The 26,634-nt window shown below is 40.7% G+C and overlaps 1 protein-coding gene across 7 annotated transcripts in view; it reads right to left on the bottom strand.

Annotated features, from left to right (window-relative positions):
- The window catches only part of ptprt (protein tyrosine phosphatase receptor type T), a 1,424,809-nt gene that overhangs the window by 235,979 nt on the left and 1,162,196 nt on the right, over nt 1-26,634 (bottom strand). For 5 of the 7 annotated variants that reach the window (XM_043710562.2, XM_043710557.2, XM_043710556.2 and 2 more), the window contains one exon: nt 15,108-15,137. The exons of the other annotated variants lie outside the window; for them this stretch is intronic. In XM_043710562.2, the coding sequence (XP_043566497.1) occupies nt 15,108-15,137 (30 nt within the window). The remainder of the gene's footprint in view (nt 1-15,107; nt 15,138-26,634) is intronic. 7 annotated transcript variants of the gene reach the window in all.

Raw genomic sequence — 26,634 nt, 5'->3', positions numbered from 1 at the left:
CATGGCTGATCATCCAACCCAACAGCTTGTTCCTGTTTCTCCCCCATATCCTTTGACCCCTTCAGCCCAAGTGTTACATTCAACTCCTTCTTGAAAGCATACACTGTGTGGGCCTTGACTGCTTTCTGGGGCAGCAAACCTTTTTTCGGCTCACCACTCTCTGTGTGAAGAAACTTCTCATCTCAGTACTAAATGGTTTATCCCATATTCTTGGTTCTGGACTCCCCCGGAATTGGAAACGTCCTTGCAGCATTTACCCAAATTGGTCATAGAGATAGAGTCATAGAGATGTACAGCATGAAAACAGACTCTTCGGTCCAATCTGTCCATGCTGACCAGATATCCCAACCCAATCTAGTCCCACCTGCCAGCACCCGGCCCAAATCCCTCCAAACCCTTCCTATTCATACACCTATCCAAATACCTCTTAAATGTTGCAATTGTATCAGCCTCCACCACATCCTCTGGCAGCTCATTCCCATACACGTACCACCCTCTGCGTGAAAAAGTTGCCCCTTAGGTCTCTTTTATATCTTTCCCCTGTCACCCTAAACCTGTGTCCTCTTGTTCTGGACTCCCCGGCCCCAGGGAAAAGACTTTGTCCATTTATCCTATCCATGTCCCTCATAATTTTGTAAACCTCTATAAGTTCACCCCTCAACCTCCGACGTTCCAGGGAAAACAGCACCTAGTGGCTTGTTCTCCCTGTATTCCATGAGATCTAACCTTGCTAATCAGTCTCCCATGGGGAACCTTGTCGAACGCCTTACTGAAGTCCATATAGATCACGTCTACTGCTTTGCCTCCATCAATGTTCTTTGTTACTTCTTCAAAAAAACCAATCAAGTTTGTGAGACATGATTTCCCACGCACAAAGCCATGTTGACTATCCCGAGTCAGTCCTTGCCTTTCCAAATACATGTACATCCTGTCCCTCAGGATTCCCTCCAACAACTTGCCCACCACTGAGGTCAGGCTCACCGGTCTATAGTTCCCTGGCTTGTCTTTACCGCCCTTCTTAAACAGTGGCACCATGTTTGCCAACCTCAGTCTTCCAGCACCTCACTTGTGACTATCGTTGATACAAATATCTCAGTTAAGAGGCCCAGCAATCACTTCTGTAGCTTCCCATTGAGTTCTCGGGTACACCTGATCAGGTCCTGGGGATTTATCCACCTTTAACCATTTCAAGACATCCAGCACTTTCTCCTCTGTAATCTGCAAGATGTCGCCATCTATTACCCTACAGTCTATATCTTCCATGTCCTTTTCCACAGTAAATACTGATGCAAAATATTCATTTAGTATCTCCCTCATTTCCTGTGGCTCTACACAAAGACCGCCTTGCTGATCCTTGAGGGGTCCTATTCTATCCCTAGTTACCCTTTTGTCCTTAATATATTTGTAAAAACCTTTTGGATTCTCCTTAATTTGATTTGCCAAAGCTATCTCATGTCCCCATTTTGCCCTCCTGATTTCCCTCTGAAGTATACTCCTACTTTCTTTATACTCTTCTAAGGAGTCACTCCATCTATCCTGTCTTTACCTGATATATGCTTCCTTCTTTTTTTTAACCGAACCCTCAAATTTTTTAGTCATCCAGCATTCCCTATACCGACCAGCCTTCCCTTTCACCCTAACAGGAATATACTTTCTCTGGATTCTTGTTACCTCGTTTCTGAAGGCTTCTCATTTTCCAGCCATCCCTTTACCTGTGAACATCTGCCTCCAATCAGCTTTCAAAAGTTCTTGCCTAATACCATCAAAATTGGCCTTTCTCCAATTTAGAACTTCAACTTTTAGATCTGGTCTATCCTTTTCCATTACTATTTAAAAACGAATAGAATTAAACCTGTGAGAAATTTACAGGTTTCTATGAGACCCCTCCTCATTCATCTGAACTCTTGTGAATACTAACTAATTCAAGTTCCGCTCCTACATCGGTTACGTCTTCCTCTGAATCAGTTTGGGAAACCTTCACTGCATTCACTCTATAACAAAAAATACCATTCCTCAGAGAAAGAGACCAAAACTGCAAATAATATTCCAGGTGTGGTTCCACCACGACCCTATATCATTGCAATTAAACCTCCATGTTCCCGAACAGAAATCCTCTCACCGAAGGTGAAGATGCCATTTGGCACCTTCACTGTCTGCTGCACCCCTATGCTTACCTTCAGTAACTGGCGTATGAGGACACCCAGATCTCATTGCCAATTCCCCTCTCACAATTTATGGCCATTCAGATAATAACGTCCCTACCTGTTTTTGCCACCAAAGTGGTTAACTTCACATTTACCCACAATATACTGCACCTACCATAGATTTGCCCCTCACTCAACTTGTCAAAATTGCACAAAAGCATCTCTGCATCCTCCTCCCAGCTCACCCTCCCACCCAGCTTTGTGTCATCTTCAAATTTGGCAATATTACATTTGGTTCCCTTATCCAAATCATTAATATATATTGTAGATAGCTGTGCAAGCACCAGTCCCCTGTGGTACTAGCATGCCATTTGGAAAAAGACCCATTAATTCCTACTCTGTTTCTCATCTGCCAACCCGATTGTTGTCTGCCAAACTACTTCCAATCACACATACTTCAATTTTACACACTAACCTCTTGTGTGAGACTTTGTTGAAAGCTTTCTGTAAGTCCAATAAACCACATCCAGTAGCTCATCTCAGGCTGACTGGTCAATATTTCAATCACGATATTTAACTTTTTCAGGTTATTAATTAAACTATGAGAGCTTGTAATGGGATGACATATATTTTCACAATAATTGATGACACAGTTTGTTCTCATTCCATTCTTTAACATATTCAAAGGCTTCAATCCAGAAAAAGGGATCAAAACGACATGTATTATTTATCCTCTATTTATATAAACAATCATGAAGGCTGGATGATGCTGAAGACGATTTGAGTGATATAACCTAATATAGACTAAAACTAATACAAATTATTGTAACGATAGTTTCAATTTGATAATTTTCTCATACATTATAAATTCTTTATAATTAAATATATACATGAGTTTGGCAATTTGTTTATACATCACACAAGAGTTGAATTAACATCATATTTATTGAATAAATGAGTCAAAAACTATTAAGTCATAAAAATATATTATTTTGCATTGTAATTAAGAAGGTAAATGCTTCATTCATGGTGTAATTTAATTCATTAACAATATGTATGGGAAGATTTATTATTTGTGTTCATATTAAACAGATTAAACTATTGTTTTTAGATGCTTAATCTACATATCTCTGCTCCTGATTCTGAATTGAATAAAATGGGATCAGGCACAAGTTTCTTGCAGTATAATTTAATACTGTAACCAATTAATGTTTCTTACCTGCAGGCAGGGCTGCACGGAAACACTTGGATGAATGGTGCTACTGAACAGCCATGTAATAGTTACAAATCACCATGATGGATACAAACTGGCATTTACAGCAGGAGCATCAGACTGAATCAATCAATCAATCATCATCCAGCTGTGTACCATCAGAATTAATCAAAGGCATCATTTACATCAGCAGCTCCCAGAGTGTATTATATTCTACTTCAGACCAAAAAAAATTGAACTGGAAACCAAACCCTCACTGTGCAGGGCAAGACTACAGCTTCATCAACCTGTTTTACAATATAGGTCCAAAGCTTAGGTGGATTTGAAATGCTAAATTGCCTGTGGTCCAGGGGTGTGCAGGCTGGGTGGATTAGCCAAGGGAAATGCAGTGTGACAGCAATAGGGCAAGAGTGTGGGTATGGGTGGGACCCTCTTCGGAGGATTCGTATGGGTTCGATAGGCCGAATGGCCTGCTTACACACCAGGGATTCTTTGTTATATGTTCAAGTCAGAACAGACCATTGGCAACAATAAAAGCTAAACATCCAGTGTATTTATGTTCCCCTATCAGCTATTTTTAAAGATATGTCAACCCCTCTGAAATAACAAAAAATTCTGGCATTAAATGAACAGGCATAAAAATGTAAAAGAAGTTCTTCTATTCATGTCACAGCTCAAAATGTTTAAATGTAACAGTGAGCAGAGAATACATTGGTGATTGGAAAGACAGCTGGTCGATGATAATCCCTTAGTTTATTGTTCAATAATACACTCACTACTCCAGAGTTTGCCTTCAAACTTTGAATCAATTAAAAACTCTATAATTAGGCTTCAGCTTCCTGTTCCAATTGTAGTGGAGCCTGTGTCACCGTAATAATGAGACTCTGGAGGCTGCTGATGGTAAGCATCAGCTGCAGTCCCCCGCTGCAATCCTTGACAGTGTATTTAAAGATGAGGAGAAAACTGTAGCAGACGGGCTGACGATAAAGGTAAGAGAGATCAGTCTGACTCATTTCTAAAATACAGTCAGTGCTTCAGGGAATCAAGGCAAAGTGCCCATTTGAACAGTTTGAAACTGGAAGTATTTTCAACACTTGAAAGGTCACGAAATATGATATGGTTCAGGAAATTATATGAAGTGTTTAGTTGATCAAGCATGGTATTATAAGCAGGTAAGCAGGGTTAGAGGGCATGGAATAATTGGATGAGGCTGTGCATATATAATTTAGTCTCCATTTTAAAGGCATAGAATACATTCTACTTACATTATTGCAATTGAATTCCTTTTTTTCCTTGAACTGATTGATCGCAAAACTTACAACAGTTTGAGAACCTGGGAAATTGAGACAGTTGAGGCTCTGGTATTTCTCTGCAATCTAAGTTAAGAAGTTGGAATGTAAAAAAAGGAAATGCCAACACATTGGCACATGGAGTGATATCACAACCTGAGAAGTTTACATTGAGAGCTGACATTGTGGGCTGAATCATATGATCTTTCTGGCAAAGCACACATTGTCTCCAGTTTTCTGGAGGGGTTTCTGCAGCAATACCTAATAGCCCCTCGCCATAACTTACCAAACTCACTTCATGAACAACCTACCCCTGCCCCTATGACATCCACCACTTCTGATTCAAACCCTACCTTACTGTGTGCCATTCCCAGAATGACTCACCACTCAGTGGTATCCATCAAAAGACCAGAATCCCTTGCACCCACACCATCTTTAAAAGACTGAACAAGCGCTGGTATTGCAAAGCTGTCCTGCTCAGTCAAGGAGATTTGTAGGAGATTTCAGAGATGGTCACATGTTACAACAATTCTCCAATAAGATCCTGGAGGTCCTGACTGATGGGCTGGTGCTTAAGAGAGGAGTCCTCTTTCCAGAGGACTGGTAAAGGAGGATATCCCAACAGGCACTGGCAGTGTGGTTCAAGGTTGTCAACCATCTCAGTAACAGCTTCATGGTGTGGGGGAATGGCTGGCAGTGCTGTAGGATGATCCATTGTGTCAGGGTTAGCACCACACTCTTCTCTCTGTGACAGTACACTCACCTCTCTGTGACAGTACACTCACTCTATCTCTGCAACAGCATCTGCCTCCCAGCAAGACTCATGCTCTGTCACTTTTCATTATTGCCTGCAGCATCTTCGGTCACACTGTCCCCAACACCCCAATCTTCCATACCATCCACTCTGCATGCCTCATGAACAGCTTACTCAGTCACTGGGGACACCTCACCACTTTCCTCCCACCAGCACCAGGATAGGTGTGTCATCCACTTTCATCTCACTCTTTTTCTTGTATTTCACTTACACAAAGCAGAAGTATGATGAAAATGCCTGGTTGAGTGCATTATCAACAACACTCAAGAAATGTGATACCATCGAGAACAAAGCAGCTTGCTTGATTGGCATATTATGCTCAGTAGCAGCAGGGTGTACGATCTACAAGATCAGCAAAGATCCTCAGACAGCACCTTCCAAATCCATGGCCACTTCCACCAGAAGGAACTATGCAGCAGACAGACGGGAACATCTGTATTCCCCTGAGTAAATGGAAACAATTACAAGAGAAAGTAGCTCCTAAAAGGAGCATGGCTAGACGGGTACCCAACATGAGGCTCCTCACCTCCTGCAAGGACAGAATGCTGGCCCTCACAGGAGAAGACTGGAATCACTTCTGTCAGATGCCAAAACATCCATGTCCCACCAACACAGTATGTACCACTCTTCATTCCACTGCAGCTCTCATGGTAACCCTGCTGTCAGTACCATCCATTGCACACCACTTCTAATCCCTATGCATGACACCCTCTTTCCATTTCTTTGCAGGTACCGTCAGCATGTCCACTACTTCTGCAGTGGCTCTCCTATAAACCACCATTTCCACCTCTGAAGATAAGAATATTGAGGCCTCATCAGCAAGGCTGCTTCCAGGACTATCCCCCAGCTCAGATATTGTCACTCTGTTGGGAACTCTCAGCTTAGAAAGTGTGGGATCACAATCTGTTGAGCCCCTCACTGCAACAGCTGTGCACCTGACTGAGGAAGAAACCTGCTGGCCACTGGCACTCGGCGGACTGCCAGAGACTGGGCACCTTCTCAGTTCCAGGTAGGAGAGAGGACCCTGTGGTGTTGGTGATCAGGGACTTTGTCCACATGCACAGAGAGGAATAGTAGCAGCAGACAGGTACGTGAATACAACGGTTCTCAATGCCCTGCAGCTGCAGTGGGGCATCCAGTTACGTGACTGTTAGGCTATCTCCATCGTCAGGTTGGCGGCTGCCATAGAAACCTTGGTCCAGCATCCTCAGGCTGCACTCCATCCCACAGCCATTGGTCCTCAAGACCGGAGGTGTGGCAGCAGGGTGATAGGGAACTTGATGTACATTCCAGGTGCCCCTTCCTCAAAAGGAGACAGAAGAGGAACCACATGCAGACTCCTCAGAAATCTCCAATCAGGCCAGGTCCTCCATCCTTCCTGCTCTTCTGCACACCACCCCTTGGAAGTTCACACTGTGGACAGCTAATTTGCATGTAGTATCAAGATCCTTGGTATGTCTGAGTCATCCAGACACAGGTGCTTCTGAGGTAACCCCACTGAACCTCAAAGGCCAACTAATCCCACTGGTGAGCACTCTCCCTTCATCTCAGCTGAGGGACCAGGGAGTGCACTAAGACGAGGAAGAGGAAAAAGGAAACTTTTTGAGGGATCTTTGGTGTAGCATGTGTGACAATGCACTGTACATTATTTGGCAATTTTTTTTATAAATGGCCAGTACTTTCATTTTACACAAGAACAGAATCTGAAACAAAAACAGAAATTTTTGGAGAAACTCAGCAGGTCTGGTAGCATCTGTCAGAGAAAGCAGAGTTAACATTTCAGGTCTCGTGATCCTTCTTCTGAACTGGTCTGTGTCCTGCCTGAGTTTAATGTTCTTTCCCTTTAAACACCCTCACATCAGATGTTGCAGCCCCCTCCCTCACAGGTCAGGGCACCTATCCCACGGACGCTGACGGCAATCACAGTCATTTTCTTCTCCATTGTGCCCTTTCGATTACCAGGGTGATAGAAGGTGACAGCGAATGCTCTCTGATAAGTGACTTCCTGACTTTGCTTCTACCTGTCACTGAGCCCTTCAACTTCCTTTCTCAGTTAGCCTTACCACAAATACCATAGGCTTTGCAGCTCCTCAGATCCTGACCCAACCCGTCTACATGTGCTGAAACCTGTCCACCAGCACCTGGCACGTAAGGTGACCCTGCTCGGTATGGCCATACGATGAAGCCATGACTCCCTTCCCATGCATACTTTAACCACATCCCTTTCTCACAGGCACTATTGTCTCCCTTTTTCCCCAGCTTACAGCTCCCAGCCACCAGTCCTGAAGAACAATTCATCAGGTCTCCTCCTACCGTTGTGGCCCCCTTGTTCCCCACCACTAACCTCATTTCCTCTTAGTTTCTATGGAAAGACCCAGTGGCCCACCTCTTTGAGCAAACTAACTGGCCAGCCCTAGATGAGAAGTGCCTAGCTGGTGGCTTTCACTAGTCCAAACACCTTAACCCTACCATCCTGGACCATCCACTATACAGCCATAGGAATGATTGTGGCCTACCCCCAGGACTGCAAATCCCCGTCACCCCAAAATGGGGTCACCCCACTGGATGCTGGTCCATGGCCAATCCCCTGGACTAGTATAGGAGGCTGCCCTTGACTTACTGTACCTCAACCACCAATGACTGAAGGCTGCCTTCATGGACTTCAATGAGGACTACTCCACTTCGAGACATGGCTGCCTGCTTGCTGTACAGTGTGTTCAATGTGTGAGCTGCTGTCACCTGGTGCAGGTGATGGATTGACATTGCACACTGCTGTACAATAGGATGCACACCTTTGAGTAAGGATTGCTGTCCAGCAAGGCAAGCTGCCTACTTGTGCGACTGCATTAAAATCATGGTGATGCAAGACAGGGATAGTGTGAGCATGCATGTAAGCACTGAGTGAGTGAGCTCTAAGGGTGCATGTAATCAGGCTGAGATGTAGCCTGGTCCAATCCATGAGCTGGGTCCAGTCCCTGCATGCACAGTGTCCCTGTTGAACCCTTTCAATGAGGGTTACCAGTATGCCCTGAAATGCAGATCTATGCTCCCTGAGTAACCTGCATGCTATCGGAGATGTGCCATGACAGGTGTGAGGGGTTGGAAAATCTTTGACGCCAATAGCTATAAATGAGGGCAGCATGTGGGTGGCACCCATGGTGGATGCCCTGAGATGCTGCTTGGTCATACACACCATGGAAGTTCATTTTGTAGCCAATGGAGGAATGAAGTTTTCCACAATGGGTCCCGCTATGTTGTGTTTTCTTGACATTTGTCTTGTTTGGTAAGTTTGGTAAGACAGAAAGCCCAAAATTAATGAGGCAAGTTAGGGCTATTAAGCACGTTGTTAATGAGCAATAGTTTACCTCAATTGGCAGCTCACTGCTGACTACAAAGAAATTTGCCTTATCACTTTTCAAAGCATAAAAGATAGAACAAGATGCTCTCAGCATAAAGACAGTCCTCGCTGGATTCTTGGCTTCTGTCATAAACTGTGCCATTGCCCATGTCATTCCAACCCGCTATAAGAGTCTGCCAGAATATATTATTGACTGATTTTTACATCATTTTTAATACATAATAATTTGGGGTTTGCTCCCAACAGATGAATCAGATATCACTGTAAGTGATTTCAAGGAAATGTTAAGGGAATTAAGAATGGGCAATAAATGTTGACCTTGCCAGCCATGTTCTCATCTCATGAACAAATAAAGAATAAAACAATGTCCAAAGTTGCCCAAGATGGAAACATCTTCAACCCTAAAGCTAAAATTGAAGATAAATTGAGTAAACTGAGTAAAATACCATGGAACAACTCAACAGTAAAATGGGATGAAGACACCACCTCCAAAATCCCTGTTGCTGTCAACTTCAATATGAAGTTGGGAGTCTGAAGCTGGGGTCAGGCTGCATTTACACTCCAATGTCATTATGATGGAAAATGTTTGCTATAATGCCATTGTCATAGTGAGAATATAGGCAAAATTGGGTATTGCAGATGCTGGAGAATAGAGTCAAGATTAGAGTAGTGCTGGAAAAGCAAGGCAGGTCAGGCAGCATCCGAGGTGCAGGAAAATTGACATTTCAGGCAAAAGCCCTTCATCATAGTGAGAATATAGCCAAAAGAATACATGGTAAGCATTTAAGCAGCATACATTATTTTCAACTCATCCATTTTTCCATTATAAGAGCTCACTGTGGCCTCTGACTTTGCTAGCTCTCTCTTTGGACTGAAAAGACTGAAGTTTTCAGAATGAAGTGACATGAACTCCATGCAGACTTCAAAAAGAATGTTCTTTCCCATTTTGGAGTAGGAATCCCAGCAGTACCTGTCAGGAAACCTCTGTATGTATCTTCTCAGAGCCAACTTGGGCCTTTTCAATTTCCTATCAGGATGCAATGTTGCCAAGCCTCAGGTTGGTCACTGTTCTTGCATATAAAATGAAATGCTGCACCGGAATGGTGGCTGTCATATGAAACACACAAGGTCTGTAAGGTCAACCTTCTCTACTGACACTCCTGCTCAAGTCAGACAAGTTACAACCATGCAAAATAAAGTGACAGTTGAGCTGATTTTAGGAACTTTCCCTTCAGTATAGCTATTTGATAAGAATCAAGTATAACTCATTAAAGATTAAAGATCTTATTTGCCTAATTCATCTAGTGTCATCAGACAATTTCTGATAGTTTACTTAGGCTGCTGTGCACCACATTGCTGCAGATTAAAGAACAATAGCCAACATATCGTGAAAAAGATGATACTGGATAATATTTACTGGAGGTTAGATACTTTATTTTGTATACTGAAGATATGTTTCCTAACAATTTCCAGCGCAAAAGTAATTTGGTTTCGAACACAAAATGGTGATCCTTTCAATCTAAGATATCAGCCTAAGAAGTACACAGTGGGACATTAATGTTTTAATGTTTTATCTTGTTCACCTGAAGCCAAACACTTGATTAGAAATGTTAATTCACTGAAATAAACTAGTATATCTCCATGGCATTACTTTTTGTTGATTCTTCAGAAAGATTGAGTTTGATGCTTGTTTTTCTCATTATGTCACAAAAGCTCTCTTTCTCTCTGCCCAGCTGTTTTTCTCTTAACCAATATGTTACATCTATGTGATATCTGGAATTTCCTGCATTAATTTTCTGTCTGCCTGTCTTTCTTTGTTGATCTTTCCTGTCTTGCGAATTTGTGTTTCTCTGTCTCTCTAACGTCTGCAAGATTGTTTGGTGCTCTGATTTTTCTCTCAATAGATATCAGTGCGTTTGTGGTTTGTACTCTATCTGACCTTTTTCTGGATGATCTCTGTTTCCCTTTGTGTCTGAGCTAATTATTTCTGTCATTAGAATCTCTATGTGCTTCTTACTCAGTTTCTTACGAAACTATGTTTCTCAATGTCCATATAAGGTGAAAAGGAACATTTATGGAGCAGTGATAGTGTCCATACCTCTGGGCCAGAAGCTCTGTTCAAGTCTTCCAGCAGGATTTGTTGGCTGTGGAAGCATGCTGTTAACACGGCTAGACAAGTTGATTGTCAGCCTGGAATAACTTCTAATTTGTCCACACAGGACTTGGGACAGGAAGATGAATCAAGTCCCAATAACTGAAGCTCTGGGCTCTCAGGGTAGTCCACTTTGGTTGGATTGGGGCAGAGCATCAAAAGCTGGACACCAGGGAAAGGGGCAGCACCAGAACCTGTGACTTTTGTCTTTTCCCTGGTTCAAAGGCAGCTAATGAGGGCAGAGTCTCCTAGTGAGCCATTCTGAAGGAAGTAATGGCAAATCCCTTAAGCTAATTCGAAGTACATGGCTCAGGCCTCAGAAAGAATGGCTGAAAAGACAGACAGATATCTAATGTGCACTGGAGTTCCTGTCATAATTCGTTCAATTGTTTAAGTAAAGTTCAACTCATTTCAGGAACATTTTTTGGCAGTTGTTCAAATTTGATGCTCATGTTTACTAATCATACCAAGTACATTTTGCAATAAAACATTTTTGAGTGAGAAAACTGTGTCTACTCTGGTTGCACCTTCGAGGGAATACTCTCTGGTTAAAGACCTGCATCACCACCACTTCTCAAGAGCATAAACAGAGCAACTACGTTGTACTTAAATGGCAGGGCAGGCCTGAGGGACCAAAGGTCAATTTATGCTCCTAATTTATGTGTTCAAATGTAATTTGGGATGAGTAACAATGCTGGTTTTGGCAATAACACGTATAAGCCTGAAAGCAAAAAAAATGATGAAAACATTAAGAACCCTCACATTACATGTCAAGTGACATATCTTGTAAGATGTGCAACCGGACATTTTAGATGTATTGGACATTGAGGAAATAAGAGCTCTTTCTGGTCAAAGGACCTTTATTGCAGCTTGTGCTCCAGAAACTAACCCTCGAACTCTAATCTATCCCATAGAAGCTAAGCACCCTCCTCTGGATTTGTTCCACTACCAACAAGCCAAATTCAATGACTTGTTTGGCCAATGAAAAGGGCAGCAAGGTTTCATTGCCTTTAACTAATCACAGAATGATTACTGTGCAGAAGGCCATTCCCCCATTTTATCTGTGGCAGCTCTCTCTGAAAGCAGTTCAACTAGTCCCATTCTTCTGCATTTTCCTTTAGTCCTACCCAGCTACTCTTCAAAGAATTATCCAATGTTGTTCTGAAAACTCCAAATTAAACTGCCTTTACCAAATGCGAGGGCAGAGCATTCTAGATCCCAACCTTGTATGAGCTAAAACAGTTTTGCGTTTAGTACTTTTGCCAACCACCAGATTCCAATATTCTCTGGTTCTTAACTTTACTGCCGATGGAAGGTTTTCCACCATCAGCTCTCTCCAGACATCACATGATTTTGAACATCTCTATTAAACCTCCTCTCCATCTTTGCTTCTCCAAGGAGGCCACTGCCAGCTTCTCTGAACATGCACAGATTAAACCTGTGATCTGTCCTTCCTGATGGCTGTGGTGATCAATATTATTACCACTTGAGTCTTTGTTTGCTCTGGGGCTGGGTCATCGAAGAGCAAGCCACAGAACTGGTAATAACCTCTCTTGTAATATCAACAAACAGACAACTTCTCTGCCATCTCCTTTCTAAGGTGGGTCATTGCCTGTGGGACATTATCTTTTTTGGCGGTGCATCAACTTTTCAGCCTTCAGTTTATTGTGCTTTTCATTCTGTTCCTTCTTTCATTCTGTCCTTGTCCGCCTTGTTAACAGCAAGTAGGTGTAAAAGCAGCAAAACACCAATCAGGATTGATAGGCTGACAGTAATTGTACCTGACCTGTGTTTGGTGATGTGCACTAGTTCAGGTGACTACAAATATCTGTGTGCTGAAGATCTGATCCCGATATTAAACGTTAAAAAAGCTGCTGAAACAGAGTCATTGCAGGAAATTCCCTTATGATCTCTGTGCTTTAGGGGACAATATTATGACTTAAGGTTTTAAGTACAGGACTGGAATTACAACACACAAAATCCAGGAAATTTGAATCTAGCACAATTATGTTTCCAGGTTGTTTTTTTCTTGATCATTTATATCATGCTCCCAGCCTCTAGATGCAAATACACAGGAAATCTCCCTTCTCTCACCAGCTTTGTCCTCATTTGTATATTTTGCCATCCCAATCTCTAAATGTTTTGGAATGGGTTCCAGCAATCTGCTGTCACCATCTTAGCATCTATCAGCATCTATTCCAGTCAGATATTTAATTATTTATCATAAATTATGCACACAGGCAGTAAGGAATATTTAATATTGAGCTGACGAAACAGCAGCATTGGATTTTAGGGAAGAAGGTAAAATATCTAAGATTAGGTGAGCAGACAATAGCAAGAAATTTCAGCAAGCAGCAGAGGCTTTTTTATTTATATAGCAGGGAGCAGACAGCACCATTAAATTTTAGCAAACAGAAGGGTAATACATTTATTTATTCTCCAGCAAACAGACTGCAGTGAGTTGTAGAAGGAAAAATGAGCAGCAGAAAACATTTAATATTTATATCTAGGAGAACAGGCAGCACCATTAATTTCTTGGAACTAACACGGCAATATATATTTATCTAAAAGGAGCAGAAGCCCTGCTACAAGAAGTGACAGTTTATTTGTTTATCGAAGAAGAAACAACCACAGCAAAAAAAACTTAAGGAGATTTCAAATTTAATATGAAATTAATTTGAGGATGGGGACTTATTTATAAAATGGATAAGATATATAAAAGATAAATCACTCGCCTTGGCGAGAGAAAAAAAAATGGAGACCTGTTAGGAGCTTCTTCAAATTGTCATTGCAGTGATCTCAACCTGCATCTACATTGTCATGGGCAAGAGGTTACTTAGGAAAATTGTCATTCTGAATAGTTGTGTACTATCTTAGCGTTGTAACTGGTTGCCATAAAAGTGTTACAAAATATCATGACAACAGCAGCAAGTTTGTGTATATCCATAATTCAATCATATAAATAGATGGGCTATGGTCCCTAATGAAATAACTGTGAAAGTAATTTCAAAAAAGCCGATAAACAATTAAACATTAGGATATTTGTAGTGAGGTAAAATGCAAATGTTTGTAAAATATGTTTGCCATCTGCTTATAATTGGTCTATAATGTTCTCTGCTAAACACAGATGATTAAGCCACATAATTGGTATTAGCTCAGACCATGTCTTGAAGTCACACAATTATATTGTTGTAGTTTATCATTATCTATGATCAACAACCATCATTATCTGTGCAATGTAAGCACCTTTACCTGTACTAAGCTCGTGATAAAAAAGCAATGAAGCAACATTTTAAGAGTAAATATAATCCCAGTAAATATTTCCCCAGTTAATTTGTGTCCTTAAATCCTGACATATGCCACATTGTCACATAGCATTTTCTAGTTAAAAGTGAAGGAAAGTGGGCAATTCCTAAACATTTTCTAATTCTTGTCTGTACCAGGACAGATGATTATATGCAACTAATTTACCTGTGGTCTAGCCCTGTGAAGGAGCATTGCATCTTATCCCATCATGGGACTCATACTGAAAGACAAGCCATCGTCTGGCAGTTTGTTCATGCAGCAATGTCATGAGACACTGCATCATCCTTATGTAGTAAATCTGCATTAAGAATCCATCAGTTCTATTAGATTGTCATAATTCATCTAATTCAGCAAGATTTGCTTTGAAAATACAGTATTCTTTGGTACACAGCTTTCAAACACAAAAGTTGTTTCAAAAAGATCCTTGGATGTCTAGAGTAAATACTGGTCAGTGTAACTCCAAATCCCACATATGGGCACAGTAGATGACTTTTTGTGACTAATATTATTTAAAATATAGCGAATGCTGCAATGACAAACAATGTCTGTGACATGTTTGCTGTAACCTCTGAACTTTATGCAATTATATCACAAAACCTGTGGGAAATCGCAATGGTAGGATTATTTAGCTATTAAAAAAAACATTCCACAATTGTAAATTACTTAAAACATCAGAATATAGTAAAAACACAATTTTAAGAATGTCTTATGCATTTACAAATGCTTTTAAGTTCGGCAAATAATTGAGCTATCTACTCTAAGCAGCTTTGTTTGGGCATAAGAGACCATGGAGACGAGTGAAGGGAAATTTCTACTTGAGCTGATACTTACAGGTAATATGAGTAGGAATAAGCACTCCTCCTGCCATGCGTGAACAGTTGAAGGGATAAATGGATGGGTAAGCAATGAAAGGGAGAAATAAGAAAATAAGTTATTAAGGAGTTTGCACAGTAAAAGTCAGGGGATAAGGATTATACAGATAATGACAAAGTCACCTTGAAGCTTGTTGCCACAAAAGTGCAAATAACATGTCAAATACTGAATTAATAAATCTATGTTGTTTATCTGTCTAATGGAACCACAGTTTAGTTCTTTCATTTTACTGACAACAATTTGAAAGGGAATTATAAAAGGACTAAAAAGGACTGTAATCTGTCTTACGTTAATGCCTTTGGAAAGGTTGGTGTCTTTACGGTTATACTATTCTTAAGGATTGTTTAAAAATCTGTCCAAGAATGGACCACAGAGATCATGGAAGATGGGGAATGAAACCAGTCTCAGACCTAGTTCTGTTACATCTCCTGAAGAAAATAAAAATGAATGATTCTTCATAGGATTGCACAGTGTGTGAGGTGAAGATATTGTAAGCAAATTGCATTAACCCAAAGAAATCTCGAAGGTAAATTATGCATTCCAGGTTGGAAATATCTTACCATGAATAAAATAAAAACAAATTAAAATAACTAATAAATAAAGGATTATTAAGTTTCAAAATGAAATACATATGCAACTACTTTGTAAAGGCCAACATACTAAAATTTGCCATTCTAGCATTTGCCAAAATGACAAAACTGTGCACTAATCTGTAACATATGCGTGATATACTTGAACAATTCTGAACTAGACAGTGTCTGTCATGGGAAAGAATGATGCATCATATCATTGAAATTCTACTCCAGCTCGTCAGCCCCAGAATAACATCCTATGAAGGATACGATGATCTACTTGCTGGCTCACTCAACAGTGAACGATGGTGTGGAATTGAGTAGACTTGGGGGAGGCAGAGGTAAAAGGAAATAAAAAGAATCTGTACAACTGAGGAGATTTTCAACAAGATTATATCTAGTGTCAGTCCTGTTTATTTCATTTCATGTGTGGCGTTAAAATAGCTCTGAGTCATTTCTACCAGTAACCTTCTGTGAGTTGCATTAATGGTAAACTCTAGAGCTTGCTGCAAAAACTGATTAAATCAATTCTTCTTCTGCACAATTATCAGCACAGTCAATTGATCTTCCATAAGCCACATCATTCGTGATAGAATTTTCTTCCTCAGTTTACAGAACTAAAGCTGACTTAAATAAATGCAAATTCAATTTAGTAGTGTTTTGGAAAGCTACAATACCATCAATGGGAATTTCTTTTATTATTATTCTCAGAAAATTATTTTTGTACTTCTTGTATCAAGATTACTTTCCTGTTTTTGTTGTCTAACTGAAGGCAGAGGAACATTTAGTGACATATTGTTGTGGAAAGTATTCCCTCTTTAGACAGGGAAAAATAAAGGCTTATCAAAAACATCTTTGATGTTTGATAAAATGTCTGTTTTATTGTGTTTAGAGAGCCTTAATTTGGTCTCTTGTCTCTGCTAGGTCATTCCAGTGTCAACAATTGTGACAAACACTGTCACCCTGATTCAAAGAACTGGAGCTATGCTAGGTCTGAAAATAGCTTTCAAGTCATCTGACCTTCAGAAAAGCAGATTACCGACTAGAAATGTCTCATTCTTCTGTTTACTACTCCTTAGAGTGTTCCCCATCAGGCATGCTTCCAAGTGATCTAGTCAGGAGCGAGGCCTTAGTTGAATGCTTTATTTCAACATAAATTTAATACTGTTAATTAAAATGTTTGATGAATCCATTGTCTTCTACTACACATAGAAGTGCATAGAATAAAATTATTTTTTATTTCTCTCTAATTTTCTCCACTTAAAATTATATGAATGCCTACATAACCAAACATAAAAATGAATGTTTCAAACTTTTTATTTTTGTTATGATTTCCATTCTTATGTCTCCTTCCGCCATGTCCAAGTCTTTCAATTGAATTGATAACAGGTATCCTTAGAGCAGGTCTCTGCACTCTGCTGTTTAGTGTGGTCAAGGTGTCGCGTAAATTCCTTTGAGTGGTTTGTGTGGCCATTTTCCCAACTTCATCTAGAAGTTAATACCAACCCTCAAGTTGGTATCTCCCTTTGTGAGAGCTGGCATCAACAAGTCATTGTTGAATTAACTATGGGCATGAACCTAGAGGGCCTTTAGATAAGGCACCACATATTTGGTAGACTCATATTGATGCACAGTATGGAAATAGACCCTTTGGTCCAACTTGTCCATGGTGACCAGATATCCTAACCTAATCTAGACCCATTTGCCAGCACTTGGCCCATAGTGACGAAGAATGTTGTAGGCTACAGAGAGACATAGATAAGCTGCAGAGCTGGACTGAGAGGTAGCAAATGGAGTTTAATGCGGACAAGTGTGAGGTGATTCACTTTGGTCGGAGTAACCGGAATGCAAAGTACTGGGCTAATGGTAAGATTCTTGGTAGTGTAGATGAGTAAAGAGATGTCGGTGACCAGGTACACAGATCCTTGCAAGTTGCCACCCAGGTTGACAGGGTTGTTAAGAAGGCATACGGTGTTTTAGCTTTTATTAATAGAGGGATCAAGTTCTGGAACCCTGAGGTTATGCTACAGCTGTACAAAGCTCTAGTGTGGCCGCACTTGAAGTATTGTGAACAGTTCTGGTCACCACATTATAAGAAGGATGTGGAAGCTTTGGAAAGGGTACTGAGGAGATTTACTAGGATGTTGCCTGGTATGGAGGGAAGATCTTACGAGGAAAGGCTGAGGGACTTGAGGCTGTTTTCGTTGGAGAGAAGAAGGTTGAGAGGTGACTTAATAGAGACATATAAGATAATCAGAGAGTTTGATAGGGTGGACAGGGAGAGCCTTTTTCCAAGTATGGTGAAAAGCACGAGGGGGCATAGCTTTAAATTGAGGGGTGATAGATGTAGGTCAGATGTCAGAGGTAGTTTCTTTACTCAGAGAGTAGTAAGGGTATGGAATGCTTTGCCTGCAACAGATGTAGACTCACCAACTTTAAGTACATTTAAGTCGTCATTAGACAAGCATATGGATGTACATGGAATAGTGTAGGTTAGATGGGCTTCAGATTGGTATGACAGCTCGGCTCAACATAGAGGGCAGAAGGGCCTGTACTGTGCTGTAATGTTTTATGTTCTATGTTCATATTCCTCTAAACCCTTCATATTCATATACCCATCCAGGTGCCTTATAGTGCATAAGATCTGAATAAGTGGAGTCGGGGGGGATAAACTGGGCTCAAGACATAAAGCAAAGCACAGAGCTAAAGGGTAGTTATTCACTATGGCAGAAACGGGAATGGGAATCCCAGAGGATCAGTGCCGAGACCACTGTTACTTCCAATTTATAATGCTCATTCAGAAACTAAGAACATAATTTTTAAATTTGCGGTCAAATAATAAATTGGGGTGAGAAGTGCATATTCAATATGGAAGTGAGTGGATAGCAACAAATTATAAGGAGGTAGGAATGAATTTGCAAGACAGGATCTGGTTGCAGTGTAAGGTATCTCATTAGCTGACTGGAAAGTCAACAAAAGAGCGACATTGCCTCTTGTCAGGAAGGTTGATGAATCACATGGGATCACATGACATGGCATCAATTGACAGAGGCATCAGCAGGCGTCAGCTTTTGCCTAGAATTGAGGCCATGGGGATGGAAGCCACATCCAGTGAGAGTTTTAACAATTTAAAAGCTAGCAGCTCTTGAGCTCATCAGCTCCAGAGATGAGGCTGTGGCTGTTGCTGGAGGATCATTCTTAGACTCCCAGGATTGTAGAGGTCCCCAGTGTAAATCCTGTCTCCAGGTAATGGAGACAGGATGCCTAGCACGAGGGGACATAGCTTTAAATTGAGGAGTGATAGATATAGGACAGATGTCAGAGGTGGTTTCTTTACTCAGAGAGTACAGGTACTCAACCCATTATCCAAAATCCCAAAATCTAAAAAGATCCAAAATCCGAAGGTTTTTTGTGAAGTTTTTTTTCTCATTATCAAGGTTGTTTGGCATGCAAACAGTTAACCCAACTCCACACCCACTCGATGCATGTCACTCAGATGCGACATGAGGGGGGGCGTGGCCCAGCACTGGCAGGCCTCAATTCTGTCTCAGAACCTATAGTACTCATAGTGAGTCTGCTCTTTGGTAAGATCTTTAAAAATTTCACCATCAAACTGTCACTTATTCTGAAATACGAAAAATTCTGAATTCCGAAAACCAGTTCGTCTTGAGCATTTCAGATAAAGGATTGTGCACCTGCAGTAGGGGCATGGAATGCACTGCTACAACCGTTGTAGACTCACCAACTTTAAGGGCATTTAAATGATCATTGAATAAACATATGGATGAAAATGGGATTGTGTAGGATAGATGGGCTTCAGATTGGTTCCACAGGCTGGTGCAACATTGAAGGCCGAAGGGCCTGTAGTGCGCTGTAATGTTCTATGTTCCATGTAGTGCTTGATGCCTCAAAATATATGACAACTAGTCTGTGTGAATTTGACAGTTGCCTTGTCAGGAATTCACTGCAATGTTGCCCCCTGAACCTCCATTGATAATTTCGCCCATTGTGTGTGTTTCCATTTGTTTGTTCGAGAAAATCTAGCAGGGATCAACATAAGCTAACCACAAAAAAAATCAGAGAGAGATGTGAGCATGTGGAACTATTTCCACAGTTCAAAATATAGGTACAATCAAAAGGAGGGGAAAATAAACATATGTGGAACATTGAACTGAGGATGATGCTATCCAAGTTGGATGAGAAAAGGTGGGAGAAGTTTTGAGTGGACCCCAAATCAAGATTGGATATGCTGCATATCTTATGTAATTCTTACAACTTACAACTTGTCTCTGTGCAAAATCAGAAAACATCACAAACAGTACTACATAAAGATATGTGCAACATGCCAAATGAGAAACCACTGAAAAATGGCACTATTTCAAACCCTGGGAGTATCCTCATTATATCACAACAACTTGTATTGGTGCTTAGGTGTAAGTAGCCATGTTTATATTCATGATAATAAACCAACGCAGATGTCGACTTTTTCTCTGGAGTTTTTCCGGGGAACCTGATACACTTTGTGGTTTTAGAAAGTAGGATCATTTTGGAAAAGGGACTGTTAAATAAAAGCAAATAATTATGTTTGAGCTTTTTTTGACTGTGTGCATCATTGGGCAGAAAGTAGATTTCCTATGTAATGAGTAGAAAATGAAATAACAGAAAGAGATTGAGAGATTGAGGGGCTGGAGAAAAATAAAGGCAAGTTTGGGATTTGAGCAAACAGACTTGTGGGTTTTTGTGGCTGTAGATTCTGTGCTTGTTAATACTTCAGCATAATGTTTTCCCAAGAAAAGTACCATGATAAAAATCCAATTCTAAACATCACAGATTATAACAATGGTACAGTCTGCCCATGAAGTTACCTGAAATCAAATCCCAATCATTTGGCTTTACAATTCAGTTCAGATCTTCCTCCACAGTCATCATGTAGGCAGCAAACCTGACTTCCCTGAGGAATTCAACTCTCGATTGTTGAGAGATTGGGGCAAAAATAAGTTTGATAAGCAGTGGAGAAAAGGTTTTTATTTGTAGCATTGCAACTTGCGATGGTAGTGGGTTGCTGATGGAGATGGGAAATTAAACCTTGTCAGTAGATGTCTATTTTCATCATTGTCCTAACTATAACAATATAGGAAACAGGTACATGTCGGCTGAAAGAATTTTTAACCTGCCCCTGGAGAGTCCCAATCCTGCCACTATCTATTTATTTTGCTTAAGGGCCATTATTATCCTAAGGAGGATTTTAGCTAAGTACTTAGTGAGTACAATTGAATGCCAAACACTTTCAAAGTGACATCTTCATCAAGGACAGTGCAAATGTTAAATGGTCATTAGCAAAACTGGCAGCACAGCCAATCAATGATTAAACACCCAGTAAAGCGTGATAGCCAAGGGAAAGAACCAGCTGGTTTAACAGAGAACCAGCTGGTTTAACAGAGAACCATTTATCTGTCACATTAAATTGACTTAAAATGTATTTGGTACATTATACATTAATGCAATTCAGTTCCCTGTTTTGCTTCACACAGATTTTTTTTTTATCAATTTAAAGACCGAACTATGACTTTGAAGTACACTGACTATTTGTCTTTTCACGTGAATGTTAAGCTTGGGCACTGTGTTTCAAAAAGACCAAGGGGCTCTGTACATTTATTAAAGGTGTTATTCCTAGTAATCCACTGAACAATTATACTACAGTATCCTTTCAGGTGATGAGTGTTATTTTCAGGTCAGCCATTAACTGCGGTGAATCCTGCTCCCTAAACTATTGCCAGAGTTGACATTTAAATAAATCAATTACAGACATTCAAATTTTGAAAGCAGGGGCTCTAGTATTTTTTTTCAATGATGCATTCTAGTAGTGTAATGATCCTGCTGAAACCTTGATATTCTCTTCCATTGTATCTGAGCTACAGGACTTTGTTTCCTTGTAAGAAGTTAGCTTCATTGAATAATATGACAAGTTAAATTCACAACTTTAACTTTCTAAGTGCTGCAATCCTATCTGTGACCTCGACTCTCACTGAGCACTCCCAGTGTTCAAAGGAAGGGGATTGTTGAAGTTGGTTCTTAACATTTGTTACAATATCAGCTCCCATCTCTGAAGTACTGCAGACATTTTTAATTTGTAATGGCAAAATGTGTATCTTAGAAAAGAAGGGCTAATGCAGCCACGAGTGGATGTAAATTAAGTGGCTGTCCAGAGAGAGAGACCGATGGGATGTAATATCTAAAAGTGTAAAGAAATTTCAAACAAACTGAACTGTGACCTCTTGTGACTACAATGATAATAAAGACCTAATGATCTCCAGGCTGCCCCTGCTGATCTTGTTCCATAGCAGACACATTTTCTAATTTTTACTTTGAAGAATACAGAAGGACAGGGTTTAAAAACAGTTTCAATTCTATTCGAGTGGACCAGTGAGACTGAATACTTTTGTGTATACCAGCCAGGATTAGAGTGTCAGCATGTTGTAGTGGCCACATTCAAAGAAATATCTTTGAATATGACCATTCAAAATCCTGAATATCCTCTAGCTACCGTTTGTTGCAAGTAAAGACCCTCTCTCTCTCTCTCTCTCTCACTCTAAGTGCTGCAAAGCAGTTAGAAAGGAAACAGGATGACAAAGGAGTCTCTTTCACCCTGAATGTTTGAATTCAATCACAGTGAAAAAGAATCAGAACAAGAGAATCTGAACTAAACTGCAAAACTAAGGATCATGAAGCTGATTGTTCAACTCCCGCATCAACATTACCAGTTACCACCAATGTATTGGTAGCAATCTTCAAGAATTTGCTCTTGAAGAACAATTCAGGTACTGAACCCTCTTTTTGCTTTTTGCCTCTCGTTTACAACCTGTGTATATGTATTGTGTTAGTAATTCCTCTTGCAGGTAGTAATGAATCAACTCAAGCATTTTGTTCATTCAAGAATGCGCAGCGAAATAACTCCTTTTAAAAGATATGTTCATTTGGGTGTGTAAGAAAGGTATTTACAAGGGAAGAGATCTTTTCTTAAAATTAACCTTGTTGTAACCAACCAAGGGGGTCGGTGAATAAAGAAGAGATGTCAGTTTAACAGTTTAAGGCAGTCTGTCTCGAACTGTAAAGAATTGGAGAGCCTCACCCAGCATCCTTTTGTAAAATATTATAGCTCCAGATTTTTGTCCAATGCTTCTACTGAGCATGGCTCTCCATTGGAAGTGCAGGATCAGTTAATTTAGTTTTTACCGTTTAAACATAGAGCAATGATCAGTGCTGTAGTGACATTTATTTACAATATATTATTAACCACTTGGATAAGAAAAGTGAATGCATTATAGTCAAGTTTGCAGATGACACAAAAATCCAGATGGAAAGGCAAGTGGTAAGGATGACACAAAGAGTCTGCAAATGGATACAGACAGGTTAAGTGAGTGGACGACAACTTAGCTGATGGAATAAAGTACGGGGAGGTGTGAGGTTATGCACATGTGAGGTTGGCAGGGAGAACAGAGGAGCTGAATATTATTTAAATGGAATGTCACACCTGATGAGGTGTCCAAGAAGATGCAAAGGGAGAAAATGTAAACTGAGCCTGTGAGTATTTCAGACAATGAACATGATGATCAGAAATGACAGCAGTCTTGCAGAGACACATATTTGCACTTTTCCACTTTCAAGAATATACAAGAGCATGGGTCAAAGGTGAGCTTCAGCCTGATCTGTGTGTGCTAGTGGTCTGATATCCTCATGTGTGGACTAGAGTGCTGTGAGGGTCACAGTCCTGAGAACAGCCATTTAAATCATGCTTGCACTGTAGGTTAAAATAAAGGGAAAATGATTCTCAGCCAGTCACTATAAAATGGAATCAGGACAATAGAGTTTCAATCAACTTGTAAAGCCAAAAATCTCAAAACCTACTGTTTAACGACCAATGCCAATGCATTGGCCACATCCACGTTTAACAGCGATAATGTTCAATCTTCAGCACAACACAAACAATTCACAGATTGATCAATATGTCTTCTTTTTCACTTTTCATCTTTCTCAGTTTATCTCTTATTTCTATTCTCTGAGTCTATGTATTACTATTTCTTCTCTTGTTTAGTAACTAATAAACTCATTCTTTTTGTTAATTCATGAAAGCTTAGTTAAATTGGCTCCTTTTACATGCAAGTTCATTTGTGTCTGGGAGAAAAGTATCCACAAAGGAAGGAATCCTTTCAAAATTTACCTTGTAACAACCAACCAAGGGGGTAGGCTAATAACTAAAGGGAACCAGCTCACCCTTCTCAGCCAGGAGCTTACTGGCTCAAGGTATCCTGTTTGGAACGGTAATAAACTGGAGACACTCGCTTAAAGACTGGCCCTAACAGATAGAACATAGAACAACACAGCGAAGAACAGGCTCTTCGGCTCTCAATGTTGCGCCGACCTGTGAACTATTCTCAGCTCGTCCCCCTACACTATCCCATCATCATTCATGTGCTTATCCAAGTTTTGTTTAAATCTCCCTAATGTGGCAGAATTAACGACATTGGCAGGTAGGACATTCCACGTCCTTACCACTCTCTGAGTAAAGAACCTGCCTCTGACATCTGTCTTAAATCTATCACCCCTCAATTTGTAGTTATGCCCCCTTGTACAAGCTGACGTCATCATCCTAGGGAAAAGACTTTCACTGTCTACCCTATCTAATCCTCTGATCATCTTGTATGTCTCTATCAAATCCCCTCTTAGCCTTCCTCTTTCCAATGAGAACAGACCCAAATCTCTCAGCCTTTCCTCATAAGACCTTCCCTCCGGACCAGGAAACATCCTGGTAAATCTCCTCTGAACCTTTTCCAATGCTTCCACATCCTTCCAAAAATATGGCGACCAGAACTGTACACAATATTCCAAGTGTGGCCACAGTTCTAAATACAGCCAGTAATTTGAACATTAAACATTCCTTCGGAAGAAAATCACTGATAAGACTGATTGTAATGTTATTAGTTGAGAGAAAAATGTTGGTCAGGAAAATGTTATTTCATTCAATATTGTGTTTGATCTAAACAGACAAATGGAGCAATAATGTAATGTGGACAAATGTGAGGTTTTCCACTTTTAAAGTTTGTGAGAAGATTTGTAGCTCGGGTGCTCGTTGTTGTGGTTCTGTTCGCCGAGCTGGGAATTTGTGTTGCAGACGTTTCGTCCCCTGTCTAGGTGACATCCTCAGTGCTTGGGAGCCTCCTGTGAAGCGCTTCTGTGATCTTTCCTCCGGCATTTGTAGTGGTTTGAATCTGCCGCTTCCGGTTGTCAGTTCAAGCTGTCCGCTGCAGTGGTCGGTATATTGGGTCCAGATCGATGTGCTTATTGATTGAATCTGTGGATGAGTGCCATGCCTCTAGGAATTCCCTGGCTGTTCTCTGTTTGGCTTGTCCTATAATAGTAGTGTTGTCCCAGTCGAATTCATGTTGCTTGTCATCTGCATGTGTGGCTACTAAGCTTAGCTGGTCATGTCGTTTCGTGGCTAGTTGGTGTTCATGGATGCGGATCATTAGCTGTCTTCCTGTTTGTCCTATGTAGTGTTTTGTGCAGTCCTTGCAAGGACTTACATAGGACAAACAGGAAGAGAGCTAACGATCCGCATCCATGAACACCAACTAGCCACGAAACGACACGACCAGCTATCCTTAGTAGCCACACACGCAGATGACAAGCAACATGAATTCGACTGGGACAACACTACTATTATAGGACAAGCCAAACAGAGAACAGCCAGGGAATTCCTAGAGGCATGGCACTCATCCACAGATTCAATCAATAAGCACATCAATCTGGACCCAATATATCGACCACTGCAACTGACAGCTGGAACTGACAACTGGAAGCGGCAGATTCAAACCACTACAAATGCCGGAGGAAAGATCACAGACGCGCTTCACAGGAGGCTCCCAAGCACTGAGGATGTCACCTAGACAGGGGACGTAACGGCTGCAACATAGGTTTTCCACTTTGTTTCCAAAAACAGAAAGACATTTAACGCAAATTGCAATGATTGGGAAAGGGCGGTAAGGAAGTTTGCAATAAGACCTGGTTGTCTTTGTACACCAGTCACTGAAAGTAAGCTTTCTGGTCTAGCAAGCAGTGCAGACGGTAAATGGCATGCAGGCCTTTATAGTGAGAGGATTGGAGTGTAGGAGCAGGGGTGTCTTGCTGACATTGTATTGGGCCTTGGTGAGATCATGTCTGGGGCACTGTGTGCACTTTTGATCTCCCTAGTTGAGAAAAGAAGTTCTGGCTCTGGAGGGAGAGCAACAAAGGTTTATATCCGTACTACTGTACTATATTTGATGTACCAAGTGATTCTTGGGATGACAAGATTGACGTATGAAAAGATAATGGAGTGGTTAGGATTACACTCACTGGTGTTGTGAAGAATGAGGGGAGATCTCATAGAAACCTATAAAATTTGAACAGGATTAGACAAAGTAGGAAAGATGTTCCCGATGACTGAGGAGTCCAGAACGAGTGGGCACAGTCTAAGGATTTGGGGTAGACCATTTAGAGCTGAGACTCTGTGTTTTTATGTTTTAGATGAACCTTTTGAATGAAAATTAAACTAAAACAAAGAAAATTGGAGCATGAACACATCATTCAACCCTTTGAGTCTACTCCACCGTTCACGATGATCACAACTGATCATTCAACCCAGCACTCTGTTCCCATCTTTTCTCATAAACTTTGAACCCTTTATCCTTGAGAAATATATCTAACTCATTCTTGAAAACATTCAATGTTTTGGCCTCAACTGATTTCGATGGCAGAGCATTCCAAAGGCATACCGCTACCTGGGTGAAGAAATTTCTCTTCATCTCAGACCTCAATGGCCTACCCTAGCTGCAGTGACCTTCCTGTCTTTGCCCTGTCTAGTCATGTTATAATTT

Source organism: Chiloscyllium plagiosum, unplaced genomic scaffold (genome assembly GCF_037043375.1).
Source record: "Chiloscyllium plagiosum isolate Xiang-an unplaced genomic scaffold, Cpla_swu_hap1 HiC_scaffold_15, whole genome shotgun sequence".
Classification (NCBI taxonomy): domain Eukaryota; kingdom Metazoa; phylum Chordata; class Chondrichthyes; order Orectolobiformes; family Hemiscylliidae; genus Chiloscyllium; species Chiloscyllium plagiosum.
This window is presented reverse-complemented; position numbering and strand designations above follow the sequence as displayed.